Source organism: Podarcis filfolensis (genome assembly GCF_964270895.1).
Source record: "Podarcis filfolensis genome assembly, chromosome: 17".
NCBI classification, from domain to species: domain Eukaryota; kingdom Metazoa; phylum Chordata; class Lepidosauria; order Squamata; family Lacertidae; genus Podarcis; species Podarcis filfolensis.
This window is the reverse complement of record NC_139621.1, coordinates 1,660,095-1,685,529: the sequence shown is the minus strand read 5'-3', so window position 1 is coordinate 1,685,529 and position 25,435 is coordinate 1,660,095. Positions and strand designations below refer to the sequence as shown.

Here is a 25,435-nt window from a genome sequence, read left to right as displayed (position 1 = left end):
AACGTTTAACCAAATAAATGATTTTATTAGGAGAAAGGTGGGCAGAGAAGGGCTGCTGAACCCCAAAATCTGCACCAAGGAAAGTTACATTCAGCAACCTGTATAAATGCATAAATGGGGAGGGGAGCAAAATTTATCTTATTTTGCATAATTTATTCTGGTGCTGCAAATCATAGGGAAGGTCTCCCCACAGCGGCTGGGATTTTTAATCAAACCAGACTAAGCTTCTGAGATTTCAATGGACATTTTCCACATCCTTAAGGGCTGAAAACTTGATCCCCTCACCTTTGATTAATACAAAGATTCTTTTCTAGCTGAATTCCATGTCTGATACCATATTCTATATGTTTTCTCTGCCAGAGCTCTGACATCCACTCCAGCTGCTCTAAAGGTACTTGGCTGTTCACCAGGGGTGTGGGAAGGGGGGGCAGTGAGGGCGGCTCTCCCTGGGTGTCATCCCTGGGGGAGGGGTGACAAAATCCCCCCAGTGGTGATCCACTGCGCGGATCGCACCCCCTGGGCGGGATGCTCCGCCCCCTGGTGCACGGCATGTGCGCTGCTCTGGCTGCCCGAGCAGCTAGCTCCACCATTGCTCTTCACAGCAGCAGTCCCTGATTTTGTCTACAGCTAGTAGCAGATTAATGGAATTCATGTGCTTTCAGGCTATCATCCAGTTCTGCCGAGTGCTGTCATATCCTGAATCACAGTAAATTATACCCTCTCTTGGTTGCTTCTGTGGGGGCTTGCTAAGAAATGGTTCTTTTAGCCGTCTCCATTGTGCCAAGAACAGTCTCTTTGAGACTTTGAGCTTTCTTCCCCAATGATCATCTTCTTTTTAGGCAGTAGTAAATGGTGCCCAAGATGCCCAAGATGACCAACACTGACACGATCACCCAGACTGCAACCCAGCTGCGAGGCGCCTCTGCAATAATAGAAGTCAGCACATTAGGTAATGGATGTAATGGGTGCCTGAATCCAGATTTCTGCATTGCAGGGGTTTGAGCTGGATGACTCTCAACGTCCCTTCCAACTCCATCATTCTATGATTCTAGGATGGAATTTGGCTGCTGAGGAAGAAGTGCTCAGTAAGTGGGGGACAAGCAGCAAGAAGGGCTTGTGCACTGGAAAACAGGCTGCTGCAACAGATGGATCCTGGGGCACAACCAGCCATGGAGAAATTCTGCATGAGCCTAATTGAAACCAACAGGATGTAGGAAGTATGCAAGAGCCATACAGTGCCTCACATTTCAGATCTCCTGTTCAAAACAGTGGCAGTGGTTGAGAGCGCCGCCTTCCCGCTGTTCCCCAACCTGGTTTGGAGGCTGGCGGTGGTGAGAAGCGCTGCTTTCCTCACCGCCAGCCCCACAAGCTGGGGGGACAGTGGGGAGGCAGAGCGTTGCCTTCCCGCTATTCCCCGACCTGGTCTTTGGGGCTGGCGGTGGGGGAAAGCAGCGCTTCTCCCCCCCAGCCCCAAAGAGCAGGTCGAAAGGAACCCAAAGCCTCCAGAGCCCGGTGGGAACTCCCGCTGGGCTCCGGAGGCTTCGGGTGAACGCACCTTGAACGCACAGAACGCACCTTGACTTAGAGGGGGAGAACAAGAAAAAAAAATTTTTCCTCTTCTCTCCCTCCTATGGTTCGGTGCGTCCTATGGTCCGGTGCGTCCAATAGAGTGAAAAATACGGTATGTCTTCTTTGCTTCCTTCACTGCCACTAGGTAGGCTTCATAATGAGCCCTTACCAGTGTTTGGTTGCATTCATTTGGATCTTCCCTCCATTTGTGTTCAAGTCGTCTTCCAGCTTGTTTCCTCGCCCTAAGCTCTGGAGTGTACCAGGAGACCAGTTGGGCTCCACGAAGTGGGAGAGGGTGCTCAGGAGAGTTTGTATCAATAGCCCGACCCATTCGGGTGTTCCAGAAGTCAGCCAGGGCTTTGACAGGGGCACCAGTCATATCAGCCGGAAAAACCCCCAGAGCCGACTTCCGGTCAGCGCCAGTGACCGTAATGGCGGATTTCCTCTGATCTCCGGAGGAAATTGGCTTCGTGGAGCTAGGGTTCTACCGCTACGGCGAAGCGGGGACCCGAAAAAAATCACAGGTGGGGAAGCCTGTGAGCTGAAGGCTCGGCGGGCTCCATTTGCCCGCTGCAAAGGAGCCTTTTTAAAGGCTCCGGAACGGACCGGGGGTGAGCGGCGCGGAGCTGAGAGCTGTTTACCCGTCTCCGCGGAGTGAAGCCGCATAGCCAGGGTCGGAGAGCGCTGATTTCTTCACTGGACAATTGGACTCGAAAATAACTACCCGTGAGTAGGATTTTGACATATATTTGGAAGAAATTTTTTAAGAATTTGGCACCGAAACGGGAAAGGTAAAAACAGGAAGTCTGCCTTTCCGGACTGTTAACAGATCAAAGCAAAGAGATCGTAAAGCTGTGACTGAGAAAGACGTGTTTTTGAAAGGATTAAAATCCAGCACCAAAAAGGAAATTTTCCCCTCTGTTTGCAGGAACAGTGGGGTGAGATCTGAAAGATATTTGTCCTGCAAGGAAAGAAAAATTTAAAGTATATCTGCTGACTTTAAAACCTGGGAACGGACTGCCTATGACAGGGAAGCCGATCAGAGGGAACTGTCAAACTGCAAGAGTAAAAAAAGTTTGATTTAGCTCGGCAAAGGATACAGTGTTGACAGAACTATATTGGAAATTAAAGTAACTTTTCAGGACTTTGAAAATTTGATATTAGAGACACTGGGAATTTACCAGGACTATACTTGTTATAAAGTTGCAATAAGAAGTTGGAACTGTGACCCCTAGAGGTGACTATGTTGCAATGACATTTTAGTCAATAAGTAACTGCTGTGGAAAATTTCTTCTCAAAACAAACTCTCCAAGCGTGGGACTAACCTTGGGAGTGTATGAGAGTGTTATGGCAGATGAAAAAGGGAAAACAGAGTTGATACAGGAAAAGACTACCAGGTCCGGTAGACAATACAAGACTGATACTACACATCAGAGAAGGCCTTCAATAGCTGGTGCAGCGGGTACAGTAGGAGCTGCTGCCCCACAGGTAAAACCAAAAGTTATGTCAACTGAAGAGCTTTTGGCTCAAGCATTGGGCAAGATTGATGCATCTTTGGAGAAATTGGCTAATAAGGTGGAAGAGACAAATAGACAAGTAGCCGAGACAAACAAACAAGTAGCTGAGGCTTCAGCAAAAATTGATTTGAATACTTCAAGTATCAATGAATTAGGAAAAAAGGTGAATTCTAATACACAGTCTATTGAAAAACTACTGGAGGAATCGGCCTCAACTAGAAAGCTGGCTGAAGAGGCTAAGGAAATTGCAACTGCTGCCCAGGAATAGATTCCAGCGGTATATAAAAAGTTAGAATAGCATGATTTGACACTGTCCATGATAGAATTACAAAGAAAGGAGAGGAATTTAAGAATCAGAGGCGTGCCAGAAAGTGAGAAAGATAATTTGGCAGAATTTCTCACAAAGGAATTGCTACAATTTTGGCAAAAGGACTTGGGGGAAGAAGAATTCAAGATAGTGAGTGCATTTAGACTTGGCAGAAGACAAGGAAAGAACAAAGGAAGAGATTGTTTGATTACTTTAAAAACAAAGGAAGAAAGAGACAAAATTTTGAACTTGCACTATCAAAGAACTCTGGAAATTGAAGACACTTTTGTGGAAATCTTCAGAGATATACCTAAACATATTTTGGATGTAGGGGCCTACTACAGAGATCTGGTTGTTTTGTTGAGAAGAAACAGAATAATCTTCAGGTGGGAATTCCCCCAAGGTATGTTTTTTAAATATAGAGGAAAGAAAATAAGAATAAGGACAGTAAACGACAAGGACAAGTTTCTGAAAGACCACGAAGAGGACCTACAGAAGGAAGTGGAATCTGGTGAGGACCCATCGGCGTCAGGAAAAGGACTTTTGGACATAGCAAACTTATTATCTGGACTCCCCGGCTCAGGGAGAGACAAGCCACCGACAGAAGAAGAACAACAACTTGGTGCAGTGGGAGGGAAAATTAATTCACTAATCATGTCTCTGCAACTTCTAAGTTGGAAATGTAATGGACTGAATTCCCCTAGAAAGAGAAAAGGTGTTTTTCATATATTAAAAAAAGAACAATTGGACTTGATTTGTTTACAGGAAACACATGTAACGAGGTTACACAGGAAAATACTCGTTAATAAAAGATTAGGGCAAGAGTTTATTTCGTCTGACAAAGTTAAAAAGAGAGGAGTGGTGATATATGCAAAGGAGAAATTTTCACCGAAATTTATCCTCAAAGATGAACAAGGAAGGTATTTGGCAATTGAAATTCAGTTTCAAGGAGAGAATTTTTTGATAGTAGGTGTGTATGCACCGAATGAGGGGAAGTCGGAATTTTTTAAGAAGTTGCATGAGACCCTTATGGACTTTATGGACTATAATATAATCCTGATGGGAGACATGAATTGAGTTGTATCTACTAATATGGACAAGGTGCAAAAACAGGTAGTCACCAAAGATGGTATACTACCAAAAACCTTTTTCGAAATGACTGATAGCATGGACTTGATTGATATTTGGAGAACTAAGAACCCCCTGGAGAGAGAGGGAACATTTTTCTCTGAAGCCAAGATGACATGGACCAGAATAGACCAAATTTGGATTACTAGAGGAATGGCACCAAAGATAAAAAAAGTGGAGATCCGCCCTAAAACTTGCTCTGACCATAATGCTGTAAAGATGGAGATGAAGCAAACAGCAACCGGCACCTTCAGATGGAGGATGAATGACACCTTATTTAGAGATGAAGAAGTATACAACAAGGCCCAAAAGACTTTAAGAGACTATTTTGAATTAAATTTGCCAACAAATGTGGAAAAAAGAGTAATCTGGGACGCAAGTAAAGCTGTGATGAGAGGGTTTCTGATACAACAGAATGCATTAAAAAAGAGAAGGCAAAATGAGAAAAAAGATAAAATTTTGGAGAAAATTAAAGAAGGTGAGAAAAAATTGAGAGCCAAGCCGAAGTCACAAGAGATTCTGAGAGAAATAAAGATCTATCAAACACAATATATGGAATTGATGAATCAGGAAATAGAATGGAAAATTAAACAAATGAGACAGAAGACATTTGAATCGGGGAAATTATTGGCTTGGCAACTGAAAAAAAGACAAAAATTAAACACAATTACAAACCTGGAAGTAGAAGGAAAAGATATAAACAATCCGAATGAGATTAGAAATTGTTTCCAGAAGTACTTTAAGCAATTATATGCACAAGGGCCACAGAATGAAAGGGATATCGATGGATTTTTGAAAACAAATGGATTACAAAAAATTTCACAGGAATGTAAAATACTGTTGAACTGTAAAATAACAGACCAGGAGATAGAAGGTGCCATTTTAAATATGCAATTGGGCAAATCTCCGGGACCGGATGGGTTGACTTCCAGATACTATAGATTTTTGAAGGACTGGTTAATCCAACCTCTGAAGGAAGTCTGCAGTGAGATTTTGGAAGGGAAAAGGGCACCAGAATCGTGGAAAGAGGCCTACATTACACTTATACCGAAAACAGAGACTGAAAAGACTCAACTTAAAAACTACCATCCCATATCCTTATTAAATGTGGATTACAAAATTTTTGCTGATATCTTGGCCAAGAGATTGAAAAGAGTATTGACTGAAGAGATACATAAGGACCAAGCGGGCTTTCTACCGGGAAGACATATATCTGATAACTTGAGGAATGTAATTGACATTTTGGAAAAGTTAGATGTGAATATAAATACTAAAGCTGTTTTGATATTTGTGGACGCGGAGAAAGCCTTTGACAACATTTCTTGGAGTTTTATGAAAAAGAACTTACAGGGTATGGGGGTAGGCCAAGGCTTTGAAAATGGTATAAGTGCAATATACTCTGAACAAAAGGCTAAACTAATTGTAAATAATGTGGTTACGGAACAATTTAAGATAGAAAAAGGGACACGACAAGGGTGCCCAATTTCCCCTTTACTTTTTATATCGGTCCTGGAGGTTTTGCTGAACATGATTAGAAGGGACCGGCTGTTTAAAGGTATACAGGTCGGAGCCAAACAGTATAAACTGAGAGCTTTTGCAGATGACCTAGTTTTGACGTTACAGGAGCCAGAATCTAGTACCAAAAGAGTTTTAGAATTAATTCAAGAATTTGGTCAGGTGGCAGGATTTAAACTGAACAAGTCCAAAACTAAGGTTTTAGAGAAAAACTTACCACGGTTTGAAAAAGAGAAATTTCAGAATGAAACAGGTTTGACTGTGGTGAAGAAAGTGAAATATCTGGGGATTAATATGACAGCTAAAAATGGGAATTTATTTAAAAATAATTATGAGAAATGTTGGGCGGAAGTGAAAAGGGATCTTGAAATATGGACAAATTTGAAGCTTTCCTTGATGGGTCGAATTGCAGCTATAAAGATGAATGTATTGCCTAAAATGTTGTTTTTGTTTCAAACATTGCAAATTGTGGACAAGATGGATTGTTTTAAGAAGTGGCAGAAAGACATTTCTAAATTTGTCTGGCAGGGCAAGAAGCCCAGGATAAAATATAAGATTTTAACTGATGTAAAAGAAAGGGGTGGATTTGCCCTGCCAGACTTTAAACTTTACTATGAATCAGCAGCATTCTGCTGGTTGAAAGACTGGCTGCTTCTTGAAAACACAGACATTTTGGACCTAGAAGGTTTTAACAACGTTTTTGGATGGCATGCATATTTGTGGTATGACAAGGTTAAAGCACATAAAGCATTTAAAAATCATATTGTTAGGAGATCTTTGTTTAATGTTTGGATTAGATACAAGGATTTATTGGAAAATAAGACCCCAAGGTGGTTGTCACCAATGGAAGCAAAAGCCCAGAAAAAGCTCAATATGGAGGCCAAATGGCCGAAATATTGGGAAATTTTGGAACAAGAAGGAGACAGACTGAAATTGCAGAGCTTTGAGAAACTAAAAAATAAAGTGCAGGACTGGCTTCATTATTTTCAGATAATGGAGGCTTATAATTTGGACAAGAAAATTGGCTTCCAGGTGGAAAAATCTAAATTAGAAACAGAAGTGCTAGAACCCAAAACTAAGATCATGTCAAAAATGTATAACTTGCTGTTGAAATGGAATACACAGGATGAAACGGTTAAGTCAGCTATGATTAAATGGGCACAAGATGTTGGACATAACATTATGTTTGCTGACTGGGAACAGTTGTGGACCACCGGTATGAAATTTACGGCATGTAATGCCCTAAGAGAGAATATTATGAAAATGATATACAGGTGGTACATGACACCAGTCAAGCTCGCAAAAATATATCATTTGCCTGATAATAAATGTTGGAAATGTAAGGAGGTTGAAGGTACATTCTTTCACCTTTGGTGGACGTGCCCAAAGATTAAGGCTTTCTGGGAGATGATTTATAATGAAATGAAAAAGGTATTTAAATATACCTTCTTGAAGAAACCAGAGGCTTTTCTCTTGGGCATAGTCGGCCATTTGGTGCCAAAGAAGGATAGAACTTTTTTTATGCATGCTACAACGGCAGCATGAATACTTATAGCAAAGCACTGGAAGACGCAAGATCTACCCACTCTGGAAGAATGGCAGATGAAGTTGATTGACTGTATAGGACTGGCAGAAATGACTGGCAGAATCCGCGACCAGGGAGAAGAGTCGGCAGAAGAAGATTGGAAGAAATTTAAGGACTATTTACAGAAACATTGCAAAATTAATGAACTTTGAAAGATGCTGGATTGAATCTATGTGGTCTCTAGCTGTTATGGTAAAAAGAATTGGTATAAATATTGTTTAAGTTACAAAATTTAAGAAGTTGATTGGAAAATAAGGTGTTAGTTAAATGGAATGTTAAGAGATTAGGATTTGCTGGATAAACAATTTGAACTAGAAAACAAGAAGGGGAGGTATGAGGAAGTCAAGGAAATATGTTATTGAAAATTGATATTGAAATTGATTTGTTTTTAATACTTTTTTTCTTTTTCTTTTTTGTTTGTATAAAATTGAAAACTCTAATAAATATTTATTAAAAAAAAAAAAAGGAAAAACCCCCAGAGCCACTGGGAATCCCACTGGATCCATCAGCCTCCATGGGCGGACCTTCCTAATAGGTCCCCCACCTGTGCAGAGGGAAAAGGTGCTGACATCCTAAATCTCAACAGGAAGTGATCTGAACATGACAGGGGACTGATGTCGATGTCCGCCCCCCATCACCCTCTTCCTGCCCAGTCAAGAAAACAAGGTCCAGAGTGTGGCCTGCCATGGGCGTTGGGTCGGTGACATGGTGGGACAGCCCCATGGTTGTCATGGCTGCCATGAGGTCCTGAGGCGCCCCAGAGCCAACTGCCTTGGCATGGATGTTGAAGTCTCCCAGAACCACCTAAAAGTAGGGCCCATGTGCCCAGGAATCATAGGACCAGCTAGTAGTCAGGCTTCATGTGCCTTCGTGCCCAGGAGATCAAAGGACCAGCTGGGAGGGCAGAGTTAGTGCAGGGCCTGAAGATGCTTCATGGAGAAGCTCCCAACAATTCCTCACACGCATACCCTCCAAGTGTCCGAATTTTATGGAGGCAGTTCTGGAATCACCATCCCGGCTTTTGTTTTGATCCCGGAATGTCCTGGAATGTCCCTATTACCCCCACCAGCACCACCAGCACCAAGCTTGAGGAGGAGGAGGAGCTTGTCGCGAGTGATGACGATGGTGGCAGTGGCAGCTGCGAGGGAGCATCCCGTTGCCTCTCCATGCCCATCGCTGTCGGCCTCCTCCTTTGGGCAACTCATAGCAGCTGCTGGAGAGCAGGCGAGGAGGAGGAGAGGCTGCCACCGCCAAGGCCAAGGCCCAGCCCCGTGGGACGTGCAGGCTCTGAGGGGCAGGCAGAGCCCTGCCCTCCTGCGAGGGGAAGAAAGGGGGGAGCAGAACGCAATTGGTCTGGATTTTTAAAAAAATGCTTTGTGCATCTACATCTAATTTTGCCCCTTTCTAAAATGTATTTATGGCTGTGTGTTTTTCTTTTTGTAAATCTACCAAAGAATAAAATAATATAAAACAAAATTGGGATTAAGGTGTTTTCTCAGGACGGTGAAGGGCCTGTGTGCTGTGTCCTGTTGGTGTAGCAGTGGTGGCCCTTGCCTTTTTTCTGACAGGAAATGGGGGGGTCAAGTCAGTTGGGGAGGAGTGGGAAATGTCCCTATTTTCCTCTGAGGAATGTTGGAGGGTATGCCCACAGGGCAGCAATGCACAGATTCTGCACTGCCTGACACCACCTCAGAGTGATGCAGCTGAAGAGATGGCATTAGGATGCATCCACATGAAGCTGTTTAAACAACAAGTCTTCACATGAATGTATTTTCTTTTATGGAAAATTATTCTTAACTTCCAGTTTGGTATTTGAACATTCCTTGCAAAGATTCCCCCTTTCTTTCCATTTATATCAGCCTCAACTGTGGAGGAGTAATCAAGTGCAGCCCCTCACCTTTGAAATTTTCTTAGTCTTATCAAATCTGAATTGATCTCCTGTCAGATCCCCCAAATAGTTCTCCACGCATCCTGACTTCAAATTCTCTTTCAGGATCATATACAGTGGTACCACGGGTTACAAACAGTCCTGCTTACAAACGCTTCGGGTTACGAACTCCATAAACCCGGAAGTAGGTGTCCCGGGTTGCAAACTTTGCCCCGGGATACGAACGCAATCCGCTTCCGGGGCCATGGGAGGCCTATGTAGGGAATGTGCGCTTCAGGTCAATAACGCTTCGGGTTAAGAACAGACTTCCAGAACAAATTAAGTTCGTAACCCAAGGTACCACTGTATGGTGAAATTTCAATTCCTAGTCTCCTGAGAAACCAATAACTTGAGATTCTTTGAGATGGGTGTGTATTTTAGGATGGATGGTTCTCATCCTGTACAAGTTTTCACCAGAGTCTACACAGTTTTCATTGGCATCACAATAGCAGCTCATATTCTTTCCTCATTTAATCTGCGTTTACCCATTCTGGGGGAAATTAAATGAGTTAAAAAAGCAACAATGACTGGTATCAATGGCCCATTTGTGACATTTCACATTGCAAATAAAGTCCCGTCCTGGAAGCACCCTTGATGAGGAAGGACGTTGAGAAAGTGCTACACTGGGGGAAGGGGAAGACTGGAAAGAAAGTCATATCCAACCTACCTTCATACAGAATGTCAACCTCTGTCGAGCCATCGCCATAGACATTATGTACTAGACATCGGTAAGTCCCATTGTGGTATTTTTGCGCTGAAGGGATTGTGATGGTCTTATTGTTATCTGAGTACTCCACGCCAGTCTGGGAGGGGAGATCCCATGAAAACTCTGGAAAGGGCTTTCCCTCTGCATGGCACTTCACCACAAGGGCTGCACCAGTTTTGTACACTGTGAAATTTGTTGAGATGTTCACATTGTATGGACTGGCTGCAATAAGAAAAAACAATGGTTGATGAGTTGCAGAAGCCATCAGCCACCTGCAAACGATATACAAATGGTCCTTGCTTTACTATGAACACTTTTCTATTCCAATCCTCTTTTAATTAAACTAAAGTGTTATTTGAAAAATAAAAAAAATGTTTTATGCTTGTTCTGATTATGCTTTAATTTGTTATTAAATAAAGCACTATGACGGGTTTTATTTTGTTAGCACTGCTGCTTAGATTTTGTAAATATAGTTAGATTGCAGTAGTGAAATAGTTTTAAAATTACTGTCATTGTTTTGAGTGATCTTTGTAAGCTGCTTTCAGAAGGCTCATCATAAAAAGTGTGATATAAATAGGTAAACAAATAAATCATAAAACCTAAAACAGCTGTGAGAGACCCTAGAGAGCCATAGACAGATGCTATTCCAGTCACAGCACCAGAAGCCAAGCATTGCCACGCTACAATGGAGACCAAACACTCCCCAATCCCAATTACATTGTACCCAAAAAGGAATGACCGCTCCCCACATTAAATGGGGGGCACCCTTTGCATTGTCGCACGCAGCCCCCTGGACCCTATGCGGCACCATTAGCACAGGCTTGGCTTCACCTCCCCCCAGGTGGGATACCTGGAGGTCTCCGCCTACCTCAGTCAGTTGCCCAATCCCGCCTGGAGAGGTGTTGCCAAGGTGATCAGGCCAGGTAGGGGGAGGGGGAGGGACTACCTGCCTACACAATAGGGGGAGGGTCTTACTTGGGAATCGCCAGTTGGCTCCAGAACTTCTCCCACCCTACCCACCCTCAGTTAAGACTTCTTTTGCAGGTTAACCTTTTCTCCACAGGTACGCGGGCGGGGCTACATCAAGGTCGCTGTTGAAGGGCCGGAAAGGAATTCTCCTGCATTGGCAGGTTTGCCTTTCCCGTAGTAAAACGTCACAACTTTGGCAGTATCAGGCCTTGGGCGGAATCCTTTAGTCTATCTTCCCTGAATGGGGGGGGGCGTGCAGAAGTGACCCACGCCCCCCTCCTCTTTGCAGCGGTGATACCAGGGTTCCCCATTAAAGGGGTTTTTGAGGGGAGGCTTTGGCCGTACGCCTAAAGGTCATCATTGCTCTCTCCTGCGATGGCGGCGTAATGGGGGCGGCTATCTCTGTTTGAACATATGTTCTCCAGAGCCGGCCCATCCCCCCCCCCCCGCACACACACTGGATAACCCTGATGCTCCCTAGGTCCCCGGCAGGGGACTGGGAGGGCTAAACGCCCAATGCCTGAGCCAAGGTCTACCCACATCTGAAACATCATAAAGTTGTGGCCAATTTTAATCCCATACTGTAGCACCCTGCTTGTGGTTAATGCTTAGCTGGAATGAAATATTCAACGCAGCAATAGAGAAATTAAAATAATAATTTATTTGTCAGACAAATAAATGAGAGACACAGTTGTATATGGTTACCAAAGCTCTACCCACTCCAGCCCTGATGGCCAGCACTTATATTTCCTCAGCCCAGCCCCCTTGCTCCTCCTTTGGCTGCCTCTATCCAATCAGCCTGGTTGAAATTTCTATTGGCTGTTTGCTAGAACCAATCATAAAAGATACACCCATTTCCTATTACCTTTTATGGGAGACAAAGAGCTATATTTCCTTCTATCTATAAATGGCAAACAAGTAGCCATATGTCTTACATTTGCCTCAACAAGGCACCTTAATTACCAGATCACCTCTTGCCCTTCTTGCCCTTTTGCCCTCCAAAACAGATGGCTAATGGTTTTAAATTTTTATCTTAAACAGAGGTCAGAGATCTTGGGTTCACATTCTCACACACCATCAATGAAAGATCTCCTTCTTTGGAGGTCTTTAAGCAGAGGCTTGACAACCATATGTCAGGAGTGCTCTGGTGGTGTTTCCTGCTTGGCAGGGGGTTGGACTCGATGGCCCTTGTGGTCTCTTCCAACTCTATGATTCTATGATTCTATGAAATAAGAATCTAACATAAGAATCTAACATTTCTTACTTTCTAAATCCTTTGCATAATTACATTTAAGCCAATATATTTCATACATAACATATATAGATTTTTAGAAGCAAAGGCCTTTTCTAAGTAAAAAAGGAACTTAGTAAAAAACACTTTCCAAAAGCAACCCCCCTTTCCTGTCCAGCTGCTTTTCCCATTAGCTCTTGCCCTTTAACCTGTGGCTCAAGTCTCTAATGGGAGACACATGGTATTATATTTTGTTAAACAATGAATCCTACTATTTACCAACTCTTAATTAGTGCTTTTGCAGCTTGATTGTATTCTGTAGGGTCAGTAACCTAGTAACCTTTGCTCTCAGCCTGTAATTCCCTTTTTACAACTTTGAGAATTTTGGCTCCTACTATAAATAAATCAGGGGGGCCTTTGTCCAGGAGGATAAACATCTGCCAAACCCAGCTGCCTGGCATAAAAACACACAAGCATCTGCAAATATATATATATATATTTAAGCTCATTTTAAAATACAAGTCTTGATCAGATGCCTCAATACCACGTTGTCTTGAGTTGTTATTCCACATGGGGGCCGCCCAGGGTTTGGGGGACTCCGCCTGTCCACGCAAAGGAAGATTCAGCACATTGAAGCCTATTCTTGCTTAACTTTGTTTTACTCCATTACCCAAACAGAAGGATGCCCTCCATCCTTGCAAATAAGCTCACAAAAGATAGTAGCTTTTTACTTTGGCTTCTTTTACTAGCCCCATGCCGTAGCATCCTGATCGCCTCCTGGGCCAGGCACGAACGGGGGGGGGGGGAGCCCACCGCTTCCACACTGCAGCCGGCTGGCAGTGTTGAGCCGCCTCTCCAACTCTTGCCCTGGGGGTGTTGCTGCGCAGATCGCAGCGTTAGAGGAGGGCCCTGTGGCTGCTCTCCGATTCTTCCGGGGGATGAAGCTCCCTCCACACGGCTCCCTTGTGTGCCGGATGCCATCGCCAGAGAGGGGGGCATAAAAAGGCTGGCCCAGTCAGGCCTTTCTCTGTCGAGGTTCCTGGTTGAGCCCCTTAAAAAAATGTGCCTGGGCGGTGACCTCCTCAACCCCCCCCCCATGCTATGCCACTGCACTAGCCTGCTAAGTGAGCAGCCTGCGAGCTGCAGAGGAGGGGGAAATGCTTCTTCCACAGCCAGCCAGTATGGAAGCACAATGTCCGAGCCTCTTAACAGGCCGATAAAATCAACACCCTGATTATAAAAAGCTCAGCAACTTTGATTTCCTAAAAAAAGTTCAACAACTTTGGTCTGCCCCAGGCACCGGCCGGGATTGCTACACCGCTGCTGGTCCTCATAGAATCATAGAGTTGGAAGAGACCACAAGGGCCATCGAGTCCAACCCCCTGCCAAGCAGGAAACACCATCAGAGCACTCCTGACATATGGCTGTCAAGCCTCTGCTTAAAGACCTCCAAAGAAGGAGACTCCACCACACTCCTTGGCAGCAAATTCCACTGTCAAACAGCTCTTACTGTCAGGAAGTTCTTCCTAATGTTTAGGTGGAATCTTCTTTCTTGTAGTTTGGATCCATTGCTCCATGTCCGCTTCTCTGGAGCAGCAGAAAACAACCTTTCTCCCTCCTCTATGTGACATCCTTTTATATATTTGAACATGGCTATCATATCACCCCTTAACCTCCTCTTCTCCAGGCTAAACATGCCCAGCTCCCTTAGCCGTTCCTCATAAGGCATCGTTTCCAGGCCTTTGACCATTTTGGTTGCCCTCCTCTGGACACGTTCCAGTTTGTCAGTGTCCTTCTTGAACTGTGGTGCCCAGAACTGGACACAGTACTCCAGGTGAGGTCTGACCAGAGCAGAATACAATGGCACTATTACTTCCCTTGATCTAGATGCTATACTCCTATTGATGCAGCCCAGAATTGCATTGGCTTTTTTAGCTGCCGCGTCACACTGTTGGCTCATGTCAAGTTTGTGGTCAACCAAGACTCCTAGATCCTTTTCACATGTACTGCTCTCAAGCCAGGTGTCACCCATCTTGTATTTGTGCCTCTCATTTTTTTTGCCCAAGTGCAATACTTTACATTTCTCCCTGTTAAAATTCATCTTGTTTGTTTTGGCCCAGTTCTCTAATCTGTCAAGGTCGTTTTGAAGTGTGATCCTGTCCTCTGGGGTGTTAGCCACCCCTCCCAGTTTGGTGTCATCTGCAAATTTGATCAGGATGCCCTTGAGTCCATCATCCAAGTCGTTGATAAAGATGTTGAATAAGACCGGGCCCAAGACAGAACCCTGTGGCGCCCCACTAGTCACTCTTCTCCAGGATGAAGAGGAACCATTGATGAGCACCCTTTGGGTTCGGTCAGTCAGCCAGTTACAAATCCACTGAGTGGTAGCATAGTCAAGACCGCATTTTACCAGCTTCTTTACAAGAATATCATGGGGCACCTTGTCAAATGCCTTGCTGAGATCAAGGTAGGCTACATCCACTGCGTTCCCTTCATCTACCAGGCTTGTAATTCTGTCAAAAAATGAGATCAGGTTAGTATGACATGACTTATTTTTCAGAAATCCATGCTGACTATTGGTGATCACAGCATTCCTTTCTAGGTGCTCACAGACTGTTTGCTTAATGATCTGCTCCAGAATCTTCCCTGGTATTGATGTCAGACTGACTGGGCAGTAATTATTTGGGTCCTCTCTTTTCCCCTTTTTGAAAATAGGGACAACATTTGCCGCCCTCCAGTCTGCCGGGACTTCGCCTGTTCTCCAGGAATTCTCAAAGATGACTGCCAGTGGTTCTGAGATCACATCTGCCAGTTCTTTTAATACTCTTGGATGCAGTTCATCTGGCCCTGGAGACTTGAATACATCTAAACTAGCCAAGTATTCTTGTACTATCTCCTTAGTTATTCTGGGCTATGTTTCCTCTGATGAATCATTTGCTCCAAATTCTTCAGGTCGGGCATTGTTTTCTTTATCGGAGAAGACTGAGGCAAAGAAGGCATTGAGGAGTCCAGCCCTTTCTGTGTCCCCTGTTTGCATTTCACCATCTTCTCCTCTGAGTGACCCCACTGTTTCTTTGTTCTTCCTTTTGCTACGAACATACCCATAAAAGCCTTTTTTGTTGCTTTTAACCTCTCTAGCAAGCCTGAGTTCATTCTGTGCTTTAGCTTTTCTGACTTTGTGTCTACACGTGCTGGCTATTTGTTTGAATTCCTCTTTGGTGGTTTCCCCCCTTTTCCATTTTTTGTACACATCCTTTTTTAATCTTAACTCAGTTAAAAGTTCTTTAGATAGCCACCCTGGCTTCCTTAGGCACCTTCCATGTTTCTGTCTCATTGGTATTGCCTGAAGTTGTGCTTTTACTATCTCCCTCTTAACAAACTCCCAGCCATCATGAACTCCCTTTCCTTTTAGTATTACTGTCCATGGGATCTCACCCAGCACTTCCCTAAGTTTTATGAAGTCGGCTTTCTTAAAGTCGAGAAATTGAGTCCTAGTATGCTTGGCTGCTCCTTTCTGCTGTATAGTAAACTTCAGAAGAACATGATCACTCGCGCCTAATGATCCTTCCACTTCTACCCCACTACCCTCAACTCCTCCTATCGGGTAAGGAGGGTGAGCTGAGCCTGGATAGAGAAGAATTCTCCCCAGTCCACCCCCTGAGAGTTGAAGCAGCTTGAAGGTGATACAAGGTGACAGCATGTTTGTCCATAATGTTCAGGCCCACCCCATAATTCTCAAACAGGTTTTGTAGAATTTTATATTGCCTCAAAAATAGACAACAATGGGACAAAAAATAAACCACAGGCAACAACAGTTTTGCTAATATTGTAATATATAAAGCCCCAGACAGCTTAGGTAACACTTTCTCCCGTATAGTTCATTGGTGGGGCCTTCTTGGTTATAGCACAGCCTGCAGATGCCCTTCTTGAAGTCACCATGGAAACAGCCTTCTCAGTTTGGGCTCCCATCCAATAGCGCTCTTCCCTCCAAAGGGTACTCAAGTGTATGCAGTACCAGCACCTTTGTTGTTGTTGTTACACTAAGTGCCACACTTTTTAACCACCACAACTTCATGGTGAGTACTGGCACCTATTTCCCCCCGAAAAAACACTGCCCAACTCCATGGGCATAGCTGGGGGGGCAGGGAGGGGCAGCTGCCTCCCCTAAATCAATAAAGATCAATAGTAATACATAGGTAGCTGAGGTTCTCCCCCCCCCCCCACTAAAACCCTGGCCACGCCCCTGGCCAACCCTATGCAATAACATGCCCTTGAAGCACCAACAGCAATGTGCTTCCATGATTTCTAGAATACTTGTTTATTTACACTGGTCTTAGGGGCCCACGAAGATTTAATGGGGAACAATAGTTAGTGGTGGGGGCTTTATTATTTATTGTTTAATGGACTGGCTTAAATGAATTTGTATTTCAGCTGGTTCTAAATTGGGTGGCATATAAATGCGTTTTAACACGTAAATAAATAAAATACTCAGCTACAGAAGTATCCTAAGCCCTCTAGGCTAGAACAAATCGTTAGATACATGTGTGCATAAATTACTTCCAAACCGGCCCTCCCAGCCCTGAACACGTGGCAAAACCAGTCAGATGCATAGCAAATAGAACTTACCCACAATCTTCAAGGTTCTGTTTGCACTTTTTTGCAGTACTTCTGAGCCCACCTGGAGGTTAGCTTCGCAGAGAATTTCATCCCCATCCTCCTGAGGCTTAGCCAAAAAGCTGTACTCCACAGAGATGCTGCACTCCCACTTCAGGACATTATTGCCCTTTCTCAGGAAGATGCTGACATTAGATGGGGAGCTGGAACCTCTCACTTTCAAACTCGGGATGCTGCATACAATTTTCTCCCAGTGATTAGCCACAATCTTGGAAGTAAGGTTGAGAACTGGGGTTGAGAACTCTGGGGGGAAATAAAGATATGAATGGCCACCATCTGAAATGGTAAGTAAGGACTAACTAGTAAAGAGGCCTAGGAAATCTACAGCTCCTGGCTTTCTGAAGTTGGAAATGTTAACCATCCCAGTCGTTTAAAATAAATATAGACAACAATTTCAGGGCAATGGGAGGGAAAACTCTGCATGACAACTGAGCATCCTAACCTAATCAAATAATGGTAGACAAGGATGAGCTCCTATTGGTTGGTTGGTTGACTGACTGCACTTACATACTGATTTTCAGGGCAAAGGCATTCCAAGGAAGTTTACAAAAGATAATTTATGTACAATAGAAGGACATAAACACAAGTATCAAAGGCTTCTTTTGAAAGTTCAGTTTGTTTTCAATGAAATATTTTCTTTATAGGAAACCACTACTCAAAAGTTCAGCCCAAGCCATCCTCTTCTTCCAGAGGTTGGCCAAGGCTTTGACAGGAACGCCAGTCATATCAGGCAGAAAATCCTCCAGAGCTGTCTGGAAACTACATGGACCCCACAACCTCTGAAAGTGGGTCGCCTGCCTCTACAGAGTGGGGAAGAGGCTAAAAGCCTCTTTCAGATCACCCTCTTCCTGCCCAGTCGAAAAGACAAGATTCAGAGTGTGACCTACGATGTGCGTTGGGCTGGTGTTATATTGTGACAGCCCCATGGTTGTCATGGCAGACATGAAGTCCTGAGCATCCTGAAGCAGTGGCATAGCATGGAGGGGGCACGACCAGGCAGCCCCCCCATGGCAGGCTCCCTCATTGTGATGGCCCAACACCGCCAGCCACCCCAGCTCCACTCCCGGATCAGACCTGACCCAGGAGTGGATTTGCCACCCCTCTTCTTGGCTGGGCACAAGTATGCCCCACCCCGCTCCACTTTGCGAGAAAAGATGCAGCAAGCTCCCTCCACGCTCCACCCCAGGCAGTGGTAGCATATGCTTTGCCGCTGCCCTTAAGTTATGTTAAAGTGCTCCCAGAAGGTGTTTTGTTGTAAGATTGGTGTTGCTAATACTACATGCAGCATGATTTTTGTAGAGCAGAGGAGCCGCTAAGATCATGTGTCCCAATCACCAAAATGTCTTGGGCGGGTCTTGGGTTTCCCTCCCTCTTTCCTCAGGCCTCACAGCCATGTTATGCAGCACACCATGTCTAATAACATGTGTACTCTGCTATTTTGTTTTAGGGTAGTGGGACGACATGGAAACATGGGACCTATTTCCCCCCTTGATATTATGTGTGTGAGGAAGGAGGCTAAATTACATAGCCTCCAGTTGCCTCCCCGCCATGAAATTCTGTGCATACTCACGGTAAACATAGATGACCACATTGGTGTCTAAGGAATCAAAGCCTGCTCTTTGGACTATGCATATAGGTTGAAGTTCCCATTCAGACACATTGGTGATGTTTAGAGAAATCCACCCATCGCCCTTCTGGATTCCTCCTTCAACAGACACCTCCCACTCCAACCGGGTGTAGTTAGCACATGTAGTTGTGCAGTTCAGATTCACAGAACCTCCAAATTCCACAGCAGGTGCCTCAGGGTGGATAGTCACATTGCAAGTGTCAAGGAAGTGCACTATAAGAAAGAAAGAAAAGATATGGGGAGATATCTGAGAGGGAGAACTGCACAGCGCCCCTTCAGCGAAGCTGGAGAAGGAACAGAAGGAGTCCCTTCTGTTCCCCCTCCGGCTTCGCAGGACAGGCGCTGCGCAGAGAGGGAGAGCTGCGCAGCACCCCTTCAGCGAAGTGGGAGGAGGAACAGAAGGGGGTCCATTCCTCCTCCCACTTCGCTGAAGGGGCACTGCACAGCTCTACCTCTCTGCACAGCGCCATTCACTCCATAAGACGCACTCACATTTCCCCTTACTTTTTAGGAGGAGAAAAGTGCATCTTATGGAGCGAAAAATACGGTAATTAGTTCTTTCTCATTTCTAATCAGTCCATCTAATATCTGCTTTTTTATTTTTTCTAATTTTCTTCTGATAGGCATTTTCTTGGATAAAAAAATCCTCTCATTACCACCTTACTAGCATCCCAGACAATCCTCCTATCAGTGTATTGATCTAAGTTTAGTTCAAAATAATCTTTCAGGGCTTTTTCTGTTTTTGTCTTATATCCTGATTATCTAATAACTCCTCATTCGATCTCCATCTAAATGGGGTATTCCCCTCCCCTTTTTAGTTCAAGAATTATCAAATTGTGATCCAGGAGTGTTCTTGGTTGTATTTCTACTTTTTTTTTACTGTTATTGATAACGCTTTAGATAGCCATACCGAGCCTATCCTTCTGCTAGATTGATGGACCTTTGAACGAAATGTATATTCTCTTTTTTTAAAAAAAATAATTTTTATTAACTGGCCAATCACATCAAATTAAATCACATCACATAAATTCCGAATTACAAAGCCAAATTTTGAATTTTGTTGGGGGGACCCATACTTCAAGATCCAAAGGGGGATTCTAATCATCTTCTTGCTACTGCGTTAATGTCCAAATCAGTCCCAATCAGTCCAAACAGAGTTCATAATTCTATCCAGTCTTATCTTGCTGTTTCCACATCATATCTTGTTCATATAATTTCTCTTTTTTCTTTATGATCTCTTCTGATAGTCTCCTTAAGCCGATAAACACAAATATAATAATCCTGTGTGAATTTCCCGTTCTTCCAATCCAAGTCCAGATGGTTTCCATATATCATCTCCTTCATAGATAACATCACTCTTTCCATCATAATTTTACGAAGTTGTCGCTCTTAAGTCCCACTGAGGAGTTTAATCCATGATATATAAACAGCTTTGTTTCTCTCTTTCTCCTCCCAGACTCAAGACCTCCGACAGAGCTTCCCAAAATGGCGACGGCATTTTTAACTGCGTCATTCCAAAACTCTTATGCCTTCCAGATTCGTCTTGAAAAATTGCTTTGGTTCGAAAGTTTATCTCCACACAGCCTTAAATCCACAGCTTAAGTCCTTAAAACGACATTTCTGACTCATTCGGGGAGGGGGTTCTTGTTTAATCACATAAAAAGAAAGGAAAGCTTTTTTTCCCCTCCCCCCTCAGTCATTTGCCGTACCGTATCTTGACGTAACTTCTCATGTTTTATTCTTGTCTTGTTTTATCAGAGATCTCTTCTGTCAGCAGTCTTTACTCCCCCTTCTTCCTTGAAGTATGTGCAATTCATCTCGTCCAAATTGTTTCTTTTGAAGTTCTTGCAGCTAGTGGCGTGAATCAGGGACGGCATCCAGGAGAGCCGAAATCCCACAGGAGGGCTTTGGGCCTAGTGCCCCCATCCCCACAAATTCGGGGGTGGTATAGGGCACAGCAGGCAAGGGCCGTCCCCCCCACAATCCTGGGGGGTTAAGGAGGCTAATTACCCCCATCATAGCCTCCAAATTACCTCGTGTGGGTCGGAGAGATGTTATTGTCAGCCATCTTCCGATGCGCCCCCTAGTGGCCCCCCGAACGAAATGTATATTCTCTATCCAGTGGGTGTTTAAAACTCCAAGTATCTGGTAAACTGAAATTCTCCACCATTTTGAAGAAGGTTGTGTGTAGTCTCCCTTCCTTTGAATCTGTTTTTCTTAAGATTTTATTCATTTCCAGGGAGACTACTCCATTTGTATCTCCTATTAATTAATCTAAATATAAAATTCTGATTTATTCTCATTCAGTGCATACATTCCAACTAAAACAATTTTTTCAACTTGTATTGTTATTTATACTACCATCATTCTTCTTTTATCGTCCTTAAATAGCTATTTTGGGTCCAGTTTGGGTTTAATATAGAAAACTACTCCTCTTTTCTTTGTAATGTCTGAGGATATAAATTCCTGTCCAATTCTCTTATTTATCAAGATTCTTCTGTGAGTAGATCTCAGTCTCTTGGGAGTTGGTTGTGCCTGCTATATTATTATTCCGTGCCAACCCATCTGGGCTGTCCTGTTTCTCACCTTATATTGTCTATTGAACCTATTGTGTTGTGCTGACATATAGTATGATGGGTGGGAGAAGAGGGGAGTTAGGGATGGGCTGAAGATTGGGTGGTAGGTTATAGAGAGTAGCCTATATGTAGCTTAATTTTTTTTTAATAAAAATGTTGAGATGTTTGGAATCTAAAAAATAAAAGGTAGAAATAAGATGATAGTGATAGTGAGAAGGAGGGGTTTTTTAAATGAGAATTTTTTTAAAAAAATTAGAAAGGGTAAAAATACAAAATATAAGTAATCATAGAAAATGTGTGAAAGGAATAAAAAATGGAAACTAATGGTACTAAGAAAAAAGTGGTTCATGTATATAATTTAAAAATGTATTTGCTGTAATTTTGACTCACAAGCAGTTTTAATTTCACTGCGGGGCCCGCAGAGTCTGGATTTCAGGTCCCTGGATTAGGGCTAAGGCAGGAGTCCCGGGAGTGGCTTTCAGTGGTTCAGGCCTCTTACATGGATGCCATTACAGTTTTTTGAAGAAATAATAATAAAATTATTAAAAAATATTATATATATATATATATATATATATATATATATATATATATATATTTCCAACAGGGGGAACCCGTGCTGTGTTTTTTCCTGTGGGGTGGTCTCCAGCACACTGTTTCCCCCTGGGTCCCAGCCTGCTATTTTTGCGCTAACCGCCAGGGAGGTAGCCTCGGGGTCAGGCCTGGGCTAGGCTGTGCAATTCCTCATGGCCTCCCTGGCCCTCCCGGTACCCTCCTATCTAAGCTGGTGCTCGGCTGGGGGGGCCCTCCTTTTTGTTTTCTGTTCAGCTCCAGAGGCCTCCAGGTCGTGGAGCTCCACTGGGCCATCGGTGCTCCTGGTCCCAGTGGGGTTGAGGCCGCTGGAGGAGCTGGGGGCTCCATGCAGCCTCCCTGGTTGTCGCGTTGGGCAACTTGGTCCCCCCCCCCCATCGCAGTAGTGGCGGCGGCAGTTGGCATGCGGACCAGCCAGGCAGCGCAGTTGGTGCTGGTGGTCCTCAGAGGGGCTTGCCATCTTGCTTCACCAGAAGTCCTGAGTTGGGAATTTGAGTTATGTGAGCTAGAAACCAGAAGCTGGAAGCTGCAGGCTAGGCAGCTGGGAGAGGCAGAGCCATGCCTGATTTCTGTTGGAATCCAAAGCTATGGCCATGAGAGAATGCTCTATTGGAGTGTTGATGCTGTGAGCCCCACCATCATAGTTTCAGATCGTATATATATGTAAATTAACCATATATCAAACAGATGACACAAAGCCTCATTACAAAACAAAACATGAACCTCTGGAATCTTGCACCACCAGAGATTTGGGTGATGTGCAACAGTAGGGACTTTTATCTGGTAGAGATTCCTAGTCCCCTTCCCCTCACTGCAGTTCTCATGTTCCCTTTGAGGTACGAGTACCTGTTAGATAATTTATGGCTATAAAAAAAGATTTAACAGAGTCCAGACACAAACAGGCAGCCAATGAAGTAGAAAAGAGGACTGGACCTGTTCCAGTGACTCAGCCTAAGGCTAAGAATGCAAATCTCTCCCACACCTTGTGATTGAAGTATGTATCCATCAGCTTTTCATTTTTCCAACCTTAAGTTCAGTTTTCCAAGTTTCCAAATCAGTTTGCAATATTAACAATAAAGACCTCATGATAATTCACCAGTATTTTTGTGTGAATATCTCCATAGTCAGATTTATTAGACATGTACAATAACATCATACAATACTACAAAAAATACTATAAATATTTTTTATGTAATTTTGCCTAATATACATATTTTTGAAAAGCAGTTCCCCCTAATATGCCTCTGGGGTGTTAGGTGAGGGGCAGTATGTTGGGGGGAAAGCATATTGTCTGAAATAGTCAAAAGGCAGGAGTCTTGAAACTGGATATGAAAAAGACACAGCAGCTTAGCTTGGCTTGCTCAGTGGTGAATCCAGTGCTTTGGCACTCGGGCTCCTTTAGAAATCTAATGGGCAAATAGGAGATCTCTATCTCCTATCTCCTATCACAGAAAAGTCATCAATTTCCAGTCCTCTTCCTTCCAAGGAAACTAAACCAAGGGTCTCTCCAGGAACCAAGAACTGTCTCCTTACTCCCATAATAATACTGCGGCCTGCCACCCACCCTGGCCTCCAAGGGGGTGTGAGTTTCCAGGGGTTCCAGGCACTCACCCAGAGCTCATGTTTCTTTTTGGAATGAGTTTGTTTTTCTCAGATTAGACCTAGTATAAATGAGATTGGATCTTGGCATCCAAGATTTTTCCTTTTATACCTATTTTTTTCCCTTGCCACCAACACTTCTGACACCTCATCCATCACACAAGACATTTTCCATTCCCCCATTTGTATTTGGGGATCTTAGGATGCTTTTAGAAAGACATTTAGCATGGGGACAGTGTGCCTTAGTCATGCAGTACCCACACAGCATTCTCATCCTCAAAATGCCAGCCCACAGCACACACACACAATTTAATCTGGATTTCCCTTTCTATGGAAATGACAATACACTTTTTGAAAAACTGTTGCAACAACTCACTGGCAAATATCTCAATAATCTGTTTGCAAATTAAGCCCCCATCGGGAAGCACCTTTAGATGAAGCCAGTTTCCAGATTCCTCCACCAAGGAAACACAAACTAGACAGCTCTCCTTGGCTCTGGAATGTAAAGAGTTTTCAGGATGACTCACCCACATGCAACCAGAAGATGAGAAGCACAGCAAAGTTCAGAGGCAAGACAGGTATCATCTTCACCAGGACAAGGCAGAAAAGATGACCATTGGGAGTTTGATGGTTTTCCAGCTAGCTATATGGAGCCAAAACAGTCCAGGGAAGTCTAAGCTTAGCCACGCTTTTGTCTAAAGTTTTATTTAACGTTTTGGTTCAGGAAACATGCATATCCTTTAACCGGCTGACTCACCGCCCCACCCAAGCACTTCCTCCCTTCGAAACAAAAATATGGCTCCGAGGAAACAGCTCTGAGGAATATAAAACTGAGTGTAGGGATAAGTGTTCAGTGGCCAATATACAGTAGTTCCTTGAGTTTCAGAACAGGTCTGGGGGAGCTCTGGCCCGCCGACTACTGCTTCTGCTGTTAGACTCTATCTCCCATCAGCCCCAGGCAAGACAGCCAGTGGTCAACAATGATGAGAACAGCAGTCTGGTAACATCTGGAGGACCACAGGCTCCCCCATCCCTGCTTTGAAAATCACTCAGAAGATGTGATCCTACCAGATGCAGTTTTGACAAGGCATGTGTGCATATTGAGAATTACATTTTCCTCACCTCTGTAGCCACACATACACACACTTCTGTTTTTCTAATTTCAGCCTGTCAGCTCAAATAAACTTGCAAAGCATGTCCGTGAGATGGGGTCCTTCACTGCAGCAGTGACCTAGGCAAGCGGAAGTCAGATCATCATACTACAAACAGCTTCCACACTGTTTCCAAATGTGCTCCCACTGCCCAACAGTCCTCTAGCTGCATGGAAGTGGTTTTGCAATGACAACATCAGGGTCAGGCCATGGAGAAAGGACTTCCAGTTCAAACGTCACTAGTTCTCACTCTATACTACAGGAGCAAACTAATCAAAACCCACAGGAAGTGTGAAAACTTACAATATATTAAACCCAAGTTGCATCTGCTTGATCTTTTTCATGCGTCTGTAGGGCAACTGCTGATGGGAATCTGGAGTGGGGAGAATAGTGTTGCCATCATGCTTCTAGACTTCTGAGAGGCATCAGGCTGGTCACAGTGAGAAGAGGATGCTGGACTGCTTGTGAGCCCATGCGCTAACCCCCCCCCCCGGCTCAGGAGCCAGCCCGTAAATAAGGAGGCACAACAACAGATGTATGGGATTAAATGAGGCCACAATTTCATTGACTTCAGATGTAGGAATCCTTGGCTTAGGCACTGGATGGCATCCCTCTCAGCCCCGCGGGTCTGAGGATGCGCAGCGCAGACAGGTGTTATGAGGGGGACTGCAAAATGAGAATTTTCATAGCGTACCCCCCACTTCACCCGATGTAGGGAGTTTAACCTTACACCGCCACTCTGGGCCAGTGACTCCTGCAATCA

The 25,435-nt window shown here is 44.1% G+C and overlaps 1 protein-coding gene across 1 annotated transcript; it reads right to left on the bottom strand.

Moving 5' to 3' along the window:
- LOC310752261 (vascular cell adhesion protein 1-like) lies at window positions 1-24,244 on the bottom strand. The gene is made up of 5 exons (XM_083592280.1): window positions 24,049-24,244; window positions 18,699-18,968; window positions 17,081-17,371; window positions 10,216-10,476; window positions 1-922 (listed from the first exon to the last, which is right to left on the bottom strand). Exons 1-5 carry the CDS (start codon window positions 24,104-24,106, stop codon window positions 825-827), a joined length of 978 nt encoding a protein of 325 aa, XP_083448406.1. The 5' UTR covers window positions 24,107-24,244; the 3' UTR covers window positions 1-824.
- Window positions 24,245-25,435: the final 1,191 nt, after the last annotated feature.